Genomic DNA, 13,217 nt, shown 5'->3' with positions numbered 1-13,217 from the left:
GGAAATCACATTGATCATGTTGAATCTAGGGCAGCATGCGCTGTTGGCATGATAAGCAGACTTGGCCGACATCACGTTGGGCTACGCAGGGATACTCTAATAATGATTTATTGTCTGTACGTTGGACCGGTACTGGACTTTAGCAGCGTGCTATTGTCTGGTGGGCCAACATACAAAATTAACCCCCTGGTTTTTCTAGAGCGGGAGGCTCTCCAGAATTACCTCGTTTACCAAAATTTGTAGCTAACAATGTTCTATATCAAGAAACACGACTGCCTACTCTTCCCTGCCGACTCCGCATTCTAACGGTAAAGAGGTTTTGAAACATTTATGAATGTTTTTTGACACAATCACAATTTGTATTCATTCGGGAAATGAGGACATTTTTCGATGAGCATTGGTCCCGTTTGCATGGACCTGAGGGTTTGCTTATACAAGCTGAGCTAGATCCAGTAAACATTAATGTACGCGAGATAATATGTCCAGACGAGCCCTTGCATAATATGAAGATTGAATTTGATGATATATTTCCATCGACCCGCCGTGGTTGCTCAGTGGCTATGGTGTTGGGCTGCTGAGCACGAGGTCGCGGGATCGAATCCGGGCCACGGCGGCCACATTTCGATGGGGGAGAAATGCGAAAACACCCATGTACTTAGATTTAGGTACACGTTAAAGAACCCCAGGTGGTCGAAATTTCCGGACTCCTCCACTACGGTGTGCCTCATAATCAGAAAGTGGCTTTGGCACGTTAAACCCCATAATGTAATTTTTTTTATTTCCATGGAATGCCAAACTCCTGCCCACTACATATTGAAATGGTATGCTACAAGATCATCTAACGCAATTGGAAATAGATCATGTGATCGCAGACTGATACGTCAATGAGTGAGGCGAAAGCGAGTGTGGGTATTTTCTCCGAGTCCCTATCCTGGTCATATGCATTACGCCTTCCGGATTTCACACCCATATTTCTGGCTGAACTATCAGTCGTTATCTTGGCTATTCGAAAACTTTCTTCAAATTATTCAACAGCGGTTATAGTGACTGATCCACTGTCGGTATGCACATCACTCACTTCAACTTCAGACATTACTGTAGCCAACACATTTAAATCATTAATCCCTTCAAACTTAAGCCGGTTGCGGTTGGTATGATTTCCAGGCCATCGTGGTATATTCTTAAATGAAACGGCAGACACAGTTGCGCGGATGTCTCTTGATGGACCAGCTATGTCCGTTACGCCTGTTTCGCCTTATGTCACATTGCGACTAGGTTTAGAAAATTTTCTCTTTTCCAAGATTCCACAAGTATAAAAATCTAGACGTCTGAATTTAATTATTTGTCTTTCTCATGGGACTATAAATGATGTCCCACACGTAAATTACAAATCTCCATAACGATTAATTATTTACCTATACAAGTGCAATCTGGCACCGCCCCCTCTGAATCCCACCTGTCAGGAAACCGAAAACATTGATCACTTTCTACTAGCGTGCCGTCGATCTAGAAATTAGAGGAAGAAATTAGAATTTTCATTCCGAATATTGGGCATTTATTTATCTATTCAAAATATGCTCTCTTTCGGGGCTTCTTCATTTGGGCTTCGGCCGCGGGAATTATCCGCGCGGCCATTTGCGGCTGTGACGCAAGAAGGCTACCATGTTACTTCTCGAACTCAATAATTGAATAGATCATTAAATCGCTAATCGTGTGTTTGAAATTATTCTAATACTGCGCCCCCCCCCCCAAAAAAAACAGAATATTTGCCGTGTACATATAATTACAAATGTTTTTATTTATGTATCTGCCACGTGAATCTATTCGTTAGTTACCACCAACTTCACCCGGATGTGCTTTTCCGTCCCCCCGTCGCGGGTAAAAGCGCCCCAAGCGAGCAAGCCAGCTCGACCCGAGCGGCGGCCGCTCCCGAGTTGCACGCTGAGTGGCCGGCCTAAATAAACCGCGGCTACGGCGGCTACCTCTTCGCACCCACAAATTAGTGACCCGGACGACCGAACTCAGGCTTCCCACACCGTAATAAACCAATCCACTTCAAACTTCTTTCAGCTAACCCTCAGTTTCGCCAAAGAGTAACGGTTAGTCCACCGAGGACACTGGGTGAACGTCGTACGGCCCATGGATTAATAACCGGAAGAGCGAGTATTATTTGTGACGCTCCTAATTGAGCCCGCAAGTACAAACTTCGGGGCTCATCGCCCTTACGATGCCCTCTTCTTTGAAATGTAGACGTTCTGTAGTGCGGAGTTCTTTCGGGACATTGTGAAGCGCAGCTGATAACGGCAACGTGACACTTGCGAACATTTCATCGAATTTATTTTTGCAAAAGCTGTATTGAACCCACACGCATTTAAATTAGTACACTGATTTACCGCAGCAGTCCGCTCATTTTGCTAAGCTCGGTCTCAGTGGCATATGTAGTTACGTTACAGCAGTGGGCTAAATTTTGCGCTACCCGTAAAAGCCATGTCAGGTCTGCTCTGGAGTGCTTGATTACGCAACGTATTGAAAAGGGCATTATTAGGGTAAATATTTGCAATTTTGCTTACACATGGCCCGTAACGCGTTCCTTGTTTTCGCTAAATGTAAACTTTGTGCCACGTAAAACTCCCTCTGGACACTTGGAAACATCGCGCGAAAAGTTCACGTAACGCCTTCGAGCACATTTTAAAGGCATCGTTTAGGAATGTTATACTCAATTCACAGGAATTTCGTTCCACACACTAATTAACCATAGTGTTTCTGCACATGTACGCCAAATTTGACCTCGGTGGCGTTTTTAGTTATGTGAAGGCAGCGGGCTATGTTTTTCACCGCTCATAATGCCCACGTTCAACCTAATTTATTGCAAAAACCGTAATAAACCTATCTACGTCGAACTTCGCCCACAACTCACCCATCACGTGAGGCTAACTTTCACCTAACAAAAGCAAGGTGCCTCGTTTAGTTCCCTGAGGACACCAGGCGCAAATATCACATAAAGCAGAGAGAGTGAAAAAAGAAGGAGTTTCATTAAATAAGTGGAAGGTTCCTTATTAAGCCGGTAACATTAAAATGACTGCACACAATGCACTTAAGATGAGCCTCATTTCTGTTAAATATAAAGTTTGTGAAGCCAAGGTTTCCTTCGGGACATTGAGAAACGCAGTTGATAATGGCAGCATGACACTAGCAAACGATTGCTTAATTTCTTTTATATTTTTTATTTTTTTGAAGAACTTGTATTTAATCCACACAGATGAAACTTCGCATACTGATTTGCCATAACAGTCCGCCCAATCTTCTTAAATTTCGACCTTTGTGGCACATGTAGTGATGCCATGATGACGGGAAAAATATTGCGCCGCTCTTAAAACACCCTCTTCAGGCTCTGGAGCATACGTAATTTATTGCAAATATCGCACTTAACCCACGTACTCCGAGTACACTTCAGTCACAACCTATCCCCTATTTTCTCGAAATGTAAGCAAGGTGCCTCGTCTGGTTCACCGTGGACACCGAAGAAACTACAAACCTGGTATGGCACATAAAGACAAGGAAACAACGGGTGTTCAATAATTCTTTGCGACCCTTCTATGTAAGCCAAGAACACAAACATTTCGCCACATATTATACTTAACATTTTCCTTGCTTTAATTGAATTTGAAGTTGGCGTCTTGTGCAGTTGTTTTACGACTGTGGGAAATATACCGGATTGCGGCAGTGTATGGCACTACGGAACGTTTGAATAACTCCCGATAAAGGCTATAATGAAGCCGCCGTGATGAAACCTGTGTCCTTCATCAACACGATTCCTAATTCTGCGGACTATGAACACCGTGCTTCGCACAGCTCACCACCAAGAAGACTAGGGAATAGCAAATGCGTGTATAAAGTATACAAATTGCGAGAACACGAGTATTGCATAATTATTTTCAAAGCACATAGTTTTCCTAGACATATCGAACTATTGGTAAGCGTCACCAATGCAACGGCTCCTACTTCCTTTCTATAGATAATTTCGGCCGTTTATGGTGCTTCCACGGAAGAGGGAAAATTTTTAAGCGTTTCTTATAAAATCTTCAAGCGGACCGGAAACGAGTGTTTAATACCCTTAATTTCTAATTGATAAATATATTTCAAAATTTGTCTGCCCATTGTGCCTCGTAATTCCCACACTTTTCCAAAATATAGACTTTGCGAATAATTTATATATATATATATATATATAATAAAACCGTGACAACTCGCATATAACGTTTCCGAGCGATTCTAGTTGCATGGAAAGCTTCGCTGTAAAAATAACACGTCGGTGCAGTAGTAATCGGTGGAATTGCTTCTGGGTGCTTAGCTGCCTACAAGACTAGTTGCGAGCGTACTTAAAGAACGGTTAGTGCACTGAACGATCCACAGGGGAGCAGTGCCCGAGCTGCACCACCCAGCAACGAGTGGCATCGAATCCGGAGAGGATGAGGGGCGAAATGTAGGCGATACACGTACATCGGTCAGTTTAACAACAGCAGCTCGGGTGCGTATTTTTTAAGACTCTTAGGCCGCAGCTTTCCGTCAGAGGCAGAAAAGAGCATAATAATACAGCTACATTTTTCTAATGTTACAATTCTTATTTATCGAAGTCCCAGTATATTGGAATGTAAACCCTTCGCTAGTATTCCAGCTTCCTGCAGCGAGTGACAGTTATGAAGCGAGTATTTTTGCACGCCTAAAAATTTGCACAATAATTTTTTGCTTTATGAGATTAGTTTCGGCATCAATATGGGGGAAACTCACGAAAATTTTTCTAGTTTCCTCTCAAACAAAGACGGCGCAACCTAAGCGCAAGTGCGCCGTCACTGCGAAAAGTTGTCCCGCGTCTTCGTTTATGTTTTTTGATGTGCAAGACAAAGAACATGTCGTGTTGGCTGCTTTTCTACAGCACGTACCATCCACGACTTAGCCGTTGATATTTCATTTATTCATACGCATGCGAGACCATTGCCCATCGTGTTTATTTCTCAAAAGAAAAATAGCGTCCCTGTCTTTTGTTCTGCCTCAACTGGCTCTCAGATCCGATGAAGGAAACTGTGTGCACGTTTACCCAGAAACCGGAGGAACGCACTCGAAACTCACAACCGTCGCCTCGACGAAAGTTATTATCTATGCAAGGTCGGGGCAAGCAAAGCCGGAGCAAAACTCGCCAGGATTGTTTTCCGGGCAGGAGCTCCGGCCGCAGAGCTACTGCTTGAAAAAAAAAAAAAAAAGTCGGCCAGTCTAGTTCAGGGCTGACACCGTTTCTTCTCATTCATAAATATATGAAAAGCAGAAGGTTAACTGCTAAACCGGCTGTAATAAAATTGCTACATTGAACAGCAAAACATGAATTCTGGCAACTCACCTAAGAGAACGCTTTTGATTAACGACTAAAGCGTACTACGAAACTGCCAATCAGCTTCAAAACAAGTTTTGAAAACATTCAAGAACGAACTTACTAACTCTAAGACCACATTAAGAGTAGATATCTCATCTTATAACGCGCATCTACGATACCTTTCGAAACAAATCCTCCTGAAATAAAAAAAAAAGTACTAGAGAGAGCAGACAAATGTTCTCCGATTTAGTCTTCCCAAAACTCGTAGATGAAAATGAGAGAACTGTGATATCTGTTTCATGCCGAAGTAATAAAGCTGTAAGCTGGATGATTCAACATTGTGAACTTTCTTTTGTGATATTTCGGAAATATCACCACGCGGAATTAAATGGACCCGGTTTAGTTATGCAAAAGTTACGCACGTTTAGTATATGCAAAATTCCATGTGACCCGCCGTGGTGGCTTAGCGGCTAGGGTGTTGCGCTGCTAAGCAAGAGGTCGCGGTATCAAGTCCCAGCCGAGGCATGCAATCCCGGCCGCGGCAGCTGCATATCGATGGGGGCGAAATGTAAAAACGCCCGAGTCCCGCGCCTTGGGGGCACACAACAGATCCCCTGGGGGTCAAAATTAATCCGGAGTCTCCCACTACGGCAAGCCTCATAATAAATTCGTGGTTTTGGCACGTAAAACCCCAGAACTCAATTCAATTCAAAATTCCATGCGATCATATCAAGCATATCGTAAATTTTGGTATTGTAATAGATGAAGGAGAGCATGTCTGTCTTTCATGAGCAATCACATGATACGCTCTTGATGTAGATTTACGTCTTCATTGAAAAAGAATAATGATTAAAGAAACGTGCAAACACAGGAACACGTGTGGCTCCACATGACAAAACATCTCACTGCGAGGGAGGTACAGAAGATGTCTACGGTGTTGGTTAGGCAACATCGAAAAAAGCCAGTTGACGACATTGTTTCACGTTTTACAAAAAGGTGTGATTCACTGAACCAAGTACTTATTCTTAGTTTTAAGAAATACGCAAGCGCATGATGTTCATTTTTGAAAACGCTATCATTCTTTTCCGTCACCCAGTTTGGTAGGAAACGAGTAGATTGTCCTTTTGGAGGCCACATTCAAATGCAATAAATTAAGGGCGATAAATCCGACGGAAAACTAATTCAGTGTAAAGCATTAAGAGAGTTCAACCATTCCATTGCATGGGACACAACAGTATCGAAAGCGCCTACGATTTCTTAAGCTACTCTCACCGCCAGGGGACCTCCATCGCTGCTCGTGTGGGCGTGCGTGTGCTCGCAATGTTCGCACCTCCTCGTATGGTGAGCTGAATTTCGATACGCCTGCGACTTTTATGCTACGCTGGGTGCTTTCTTTGTTGTTCTTTTTTACCTTTTTTTTTCACGATCGCTGAAGGTTACAACGTAGCGGAAGTGTGAGCGGCTACGCATCTAAAATAACAGGGATATTGAGAGGGGGTGAGTAGTGGCTGCTGTACACGATGCACGTCGTAAAAGGTGTGTGCACCATCCGGTGGGCTGTGACTTATCTATTGCACACTCGAGGGCAAGTGGCGAGCTGCGATGTAACGGGACGGTCGAAAACTGTCGATGCGTTTTTTCAGCTTCCGTTTTATGCGGTCAGCTTTGCGCGGAAGCAAGACTTTTGGGTGCTACGTGGTTACAAAGCGCAGGAAGCTAACGTGAATATCATACCAAATATCCGTAAGGAGTCCACAGCGACCGTAATACTCCACAAGAAAAACAAAAGAGCACCGATCGAGAAAGGCAAGGAGGCGCGCCCTCTCCGATGCTATTCCTGCAAGGTTAAAAAAAAAAAAAAGGTATTCAAGCTATTAGGCCGGGAAAGGTTAGGTGTCGGCATCAAAGATGGAAACAAAACCGCAGCGTGCAGTTCCCATCAGCAACTCTGGAGGTGACTTGCAACGAATGATTGAGTGCCTCAGCCGACAAAATTGAAGAGCGTGCTTTGAGACTCACACGCAGAAGAACGTGGAGCTTTCGCAAGACAGGGGTAATTGAATATCGATGGGAGAAGTGTTCGTCCGATAGTGGATATACGATAGCTTGATGATTATGATGCGAAAGATTAAGGTATTGTTCAATAGCCTGTCAAGAGAATGAAATTTTGTAGTTGGCAATCAGCCTGTAGAATTCTTGTGCAACAATACGTTTATCTAAGCCAATTAGACCCAAGAAATCGGCATTATAAAAGCGACATCTACATAAGAGTAAAAATAGATTGGAAAGCGTTCGGCAGACATTACCAAGTCATTAGCGGAAACTTTAGCGATACCCTTGAAGCTAAATGTGTACATTAATACAATAAATGGGGTGGAAACCTGGACGCAAACAAAAGAGCTTGAGAGGAAGCCAGAAACCGCGACACATGCGATAGAACTAACACTGATTGGCACAAGTAAGAGGCAGGAAAAGACCTTTGGGCAGCACATTGGGTCGCCGATATTCTAATTGAAATTAAGATGAAGAAATGTACTTGCACAGGGTGCGTGATGCGCGTAAGTTCTATTTCGAGATTTTTTTTTCTATGCCGCGAGGTAGCCCCTTGCCGCTCACTCCCCTCCAGAAAAAGAAAAGAAAAAAAATGAACCGTAATGCGTAGGGCAATGAGCGATGATCTATTATAGTTACTATAGGGATACCAAGGGAAAGGCAACGCGGTCGTAGACGGTAGACAATGAAAGAAGGAAATTCGCAGGTACAGGATATGTGGAATCGCCTGACACACGACAGGGGTAATTTCAGGTTGGTAGAAGAGGCACTGCAGCCAACTTAAAATAGCCTAATAAGAATGATGATGATGATGATGATGATGATGATGACCTCCAATTGGGAAAAAAGAAAGCCTACATCATTTTAGCCGTCGCGTGATGCTGGTGGGCCGATACTTTCATAAAACACCAAGAGGTTGATTGGTGATTGCGGTTCAACGCCCCAGAGGCTATGAGAAACGCAGCAGGGGATGGTCCGGATTAATTTGCTCAACATGGGTTACTATGACTTGCGCCGATAGCGACAGTTTGCACCCCTCTCTGAACGAGGCCACCACGGTAGGGAGTCAAACCCGTTACCTTGTGGTCTCAAGCAAAACGTAATGGCCACTGAACCACCGCGCAGAGTCACTGAACTTATTTGAAATATCGTTATCTTAAAAAAAGAGGGCATCATTTATATTTAACATTAGAACCTTGTATGAAAACTCATTCCGTTTCCATGGTTGTTTGCGTCTGCCCCTTGTAGGCGATGGCTTCGTCATATACATTTTTTTCGCATTTCGCAATCGATTGCTTCACAATATCGAGAAGAGGAGGGGGCTAAAACCACGAAAGCACATTGCCTGTTTGATTTGTAGAACATAAGATCAGATACTTTGACTGGTTGACTTTAATGCCCGAAAAGTATACGGCGACTACGTTAGGTCCTGTAATGGATGACTGCGGATAGTTTGACCTCTTAGGACTCTTCACGTTCACTTTAATCCCAGTAAAAAATTTGCGGAGACCGATGACACAATATCTTGCTGTTTGTGTAATACGCCTGACAATTGGCTTTCCTGAACGTGAATCGCTATTACTTGGCTGAAGTTAACAAAGGTTAAGCCATATATTTCGTCTAATTTGAACCTGTTAAGAGTGTTTGTTGCATTAAGTGCGCATTGCTAGGCGCAGAAAAGGTCTCTATGCCTTTATACACCATACTCAGATGTCCTATGTTGGCTAATTAGAAGGATAGATCGTCAGTGGAGACACGTATCGTACAACTGTGTCTGTCTCGTCGCAGTGGCAAGCAACTGACGTTTCTGGGAAGGCTGTGTAGCAGTGGCGAACTTTTCATATGCGGCACACTCACGTGCCATGCGCAGTATACCACAGAGAGAGAGAAAGCTTTTAATTTAAAAGCGAGGCCGGCGCCATATTAGCCTGCATACCACTGGGCTGCAAATAGTATAGAGGGGTAGACAAGCACTTTGGAAGAACGTGGACAGAAAAGAGAGGAGGGAAAAAAAGGTTACGGGCCTGCGCGGAAAGCGTAGCGCACTCACGGCGTCAGCTACAGAGGAGCGCCTCGACGGGAGCCGTGTTTCCGGCAGCACGCACTAGAGGGCGTTCGTACCTTGCGGGGAGGCGCCATGACGCCGACACAGGTATCGAGGGTACGCGGCGCACATTGTTGTTGTTGTAGCCTGTCACACGTGTGGCTCCTACCCACGATGGGGGATTGGCCAAGGAATGGGAGGATTATTCCAAATTAATATGGAGCATAAATTTCCTAATATCTATGGAATTAGCATTGTATAGCGTAGAATTACCTGTGTCACATCCATTGACCCGTGGAACGTGGCACTACGTTGTTGATGACGATGATCTACCCCTTTTGAAATGAGGCGGTGACAAATGGTCACCTAGCCTGGTTTAGTTGAACCATGCAGCACGCGACTGCTGCATGCAACTGCTACGCGTCGACACTATGCGGCGCGCAGCTCACATCGCGTCACAAGTGACATGATGCTACGCAAATAGTGATGATAACGATTACGAATATGATAATTATAATGATGACTTATTGGCATTCCCTTCGAAAGGAGGCCGTGACAAACAGTTAACTAGCCTGCTTGATTTAATCAATTTGCCATACATGTTTTCAATTTTAGGATTTTTGCTGCGAAGCTCTACATGGATAGGGCAGTCGTGCGCGAACAACCCGCGCACTAGCTCGTTGGCGCCCCTCGGCGCCCACGCGCTCGTCGTCGTCGCCTGCTTCCACAATTAGCTCCGTGGCCGCTCATTGCCTAAGGGCGTATGAACAATTCATTGGCAAGAGGAAACTATCGTCGTCATCATCGAAAATACCTGTCATCATCAGCAATGGCTGCAGTTGTCTCCTCCACAGCCGGCTCGCTGATCGCTCCTCGGCGCAACCGCTCGAACGCGCTCGTGCCTGTGCTCCCGCGTTCTTGGTCGTCGTCTTCTTCCACAGCTGGCTCCGTTGCCGCTCATCATTCCAGCGTAGAATTTTATTTCTCTTCTATCGTCGTAATGGGGAGGCTGCGTTAAATTTCTTTTTATTTACGGTGGTATGAACCATTGCTTAAGGGAATATGAGCCATTCATTGTCTTACGTGACGGACGCATTTAATAACACAGGTGATACGAGAATGTATGTGCATACCTATCGTCACGATGGCCACCAATCAGGACAGTAAATATGTTCATACCTTTGTTGAAAATTTTATGTCACCTCTGTGTCGTGCGCGAAGCAGCTTTGCTGGTCATCCACTTTCACAGAGTGAGTGAGTGAGTGAATAAACTTTTATTTGGCCCTGCAAAGCGCGATAAAACGCGCACCTGGCTAATCCCACGACGGGACTGACAGATCAAGTCTGCCGGCCCGATCGCGGACTTTCACAGAGTGGCTCATGATTTTTTATACATCTCCCTAATCTTCTTTTTCTTTTCTTTAAGAGGTAGTCGTGCGTGGCGTCAAGCCTGTGTGCAGCCAGAGAACGTGCGTTGCGAGATGGCAAATCGCTGGGGCTGATCGAACAGTGCAAAGCAACGTTGCACGATTGTGTCAAGGCGACATTGCTTGGGTCTGTGCAATTCGTCACGCAGTGACCCATCTTGGTTTGCGTCGGCTTGGTGACGTCGTCTTTAGCGCCGTCGATGCAAAGACCATCAAGTGGCTCGCCTTTTGAGGGTCTTCGCGGCGAAGCTGCCGAGCCGCAGTTTCGGCAACACGCAGCGTCTCAGCGGCGAACCTGTCGGGCCGCATTCTCAGCAGCACGCACTAGAGTGTCTTCACGGCGAAGTCTTTTTGCGTTCTTTTCTTTAGAACGAACTGTCCGCGCGGCGCTGACGGCGACCTGCGACTTGTGCTGCTCTCTGCAGCGCAGGGGCACGAGCGCGTTCGCACGGCTGCGCCGAGGGGCGCCAACGAGCTAGTTCGCGGGTTATTCGCGGACTACGAAAATGCCCTGCCATATGCAGCTTCGTTGTAAAGAAAGTATGCGTGGCTCTGCTGTCGCAAACACCAGAGAGCAGTGGGGATGGGTGAAGGGCAGTAAAGTAGTGTCAAACAGCACACAAGACACACGAGCGCCGGCAACGCGTCCCCACGGCGTCCGCCAGAGGCGTCAACTACGGCGTCCGCGATTCGTGTGGCCTTCGCCGTAGTAGACCCCGCGGTTGCCTCCACTCTGCACGGAGCGGCGGGAGATGAGGACGTCGAGGCATCCTAGGCGCCGCAGGCGAAGAACGCTCCCTCGCCTGACCCCCACGCCTCGCGCGCCGCAGGAGGATCGATGCACGCGTCCGGACCGCGTCCCCCGCTAGGCGCCACCCATCCTCACCGCGTCGCTATGCTGAGCGATGCTATTTTTATACTCTGCTTTCACTCTCTCTCGGCTCTGTCTCCCCCAGCTCGGCGAAGCTGCGCTCGTCAAGACAAACCCGGCAGTTTCTAACAGCTCCACTGTAAAAGTGAAAGACGCGAAATTCTTCTGGTTACCAAGTGTGGGAGGCCTAAAGCTGACTTCATTGTGATGTCAGTAGTGCGATCATAAGTATAAAAAATAAAACGAGCTGATCGGTTCTGAACGAATTCTAATATAGCAATTAGCATAGTGTGAGTTGGGTCGCATTTGGCTGAAGCGTATTCAAACTTTGGACGTATTAATGTTTGATAAAGCATTAATTTAGGGCGTGCGGGTGCTTGGAAAAGATGTCGGGGTAGGCACCCAAAGTACAATTAGCATTGTTAGTGATGTAAGTTATGTGACAGCACCACGACCAATTGTTGGTTATATAAATACCAATGTTTTTTATATACACTGACGTACTCGAGTTTGGTTCCATTAGTATTCTAGTCAAAAGGTTCAGAATAGTTTGAAGAACTCGAGATCGTCACGCTTTTACACTTGGTTGAATTAAGGATCATTAGCCACCTACTACACCAGCTAAATATAGTCAAGATTGGTTTAAAGAGGTAGTTATCATTTGTATTGGTTATACTAGGGTGTAGGAGGCAGTCGTCAGCAAATAACCTTATAGAAGAGTTAAGGCTATCTCGAAGGTCATTAACATACATTAAAAGGAGTAACTGGCCTTGTACTTAACCTTGAGGAACGCCATATTTAACTGCACAAGGGTGCGATTAACAATTGTGAAGTGCCTGATGTGGAACCTCCGTGAAAAGCAAAATATAGGCCTAAAGGAAAAGAAATGACCATACCTGTGTACTCCAACGTGCCATTTGAAGTTGTGCCCCTAGACTTTGCCGATCTTAAAAAGAAAGGGGACGGAGCGCGTAAGACGCAAGCTTTTCTGCTTGCTATTGACCAATGTACACGAATGGCAGCTGGACAAACCAGGAATTAAATGAAGACTCCAACGCTGTGATTTCGCTGATGCAACGGGAAACGTTTAAGAATACTAAAGTTATTGTCACCGACAACGGTCCAGCATTCAGAAGCGAAAGGCTAAGAGCTTGGGCAGAGGGGATCACCCTGCGATTCACGACACCGTGCTATTCTGAGGGTAATGCTCTGGCCGAGCGATTGATCCGCGATTTGAAAACATACATAAGATTATATCCGAACTTCCCTGGCGGATGAAAATGCGCTCTGGAACCTGCTGTCCAGCATCACAACCGCACCTATACGGCTGGCCTTGGGTGCACACCTCATTTTGCTGCCTGTGGAACCAGCCCATGGCTACCGGCGGATCATCTCTTGCGAGTAGCGGGCAAGGTAATTCTACAAGAACGTGACAATACAAAAGAACAACAGCGTCAG

General features: G+C 45.6%; 2 protein-coding genes across 4 annotated transcripts in view; one reads left to right on the top strand and one right to left on the bottom strand.

The window, feature by feature from the left end:
- The window catches only part of LOC126526928 (salivary peroxidase/catechol oxidase-like), a 92,564-nt gene extending 85,011 nt beyond the window's left edge, over positions 1-7,553 (bottom strand). Inside the window, exon 1 of the mRNA XM_050174634.3 lies at positions 6,638-7,553. Within this exon, the coding sequence (XP_050030591.1) occupies positions 6,638-6,654 (17 nt within the window). The 5' untranslated portion in view covers positions 6,655-7,553. The remainder of the gene's footprint in view (positions 1-6,637) is intronic.
- LOC126526927 (chorion peroxidase-like) overlaps positions 1-13,217 on the top strand; it is a 111,082-nt gene that overhangs the window by 5,512 nt on the left and 92,353 nt on the right. The window lies entirely within an intron of this gene.

The sequence above is a fragment of the Dermacentor andersoni genome, chromosome 9, assembly GCF_023375885.2.
Source record: "Dermacentor andersoni chromosome 9, qqDerAnde1_hic_scaffold, whole genome shotgun sequence".
Taxonomy (NCBI): Eukaryota; Metazoa; Arthropoda; class Arachnida; order Ixodida; family Ixodidae; genus Dermacentor; species Dermacentor andersoni.
The sequence above is the reverse complement of the archived record's forward strand: the minus strand, read 5'-3'. Positions and strand labels throughout refer to the sequence as shown.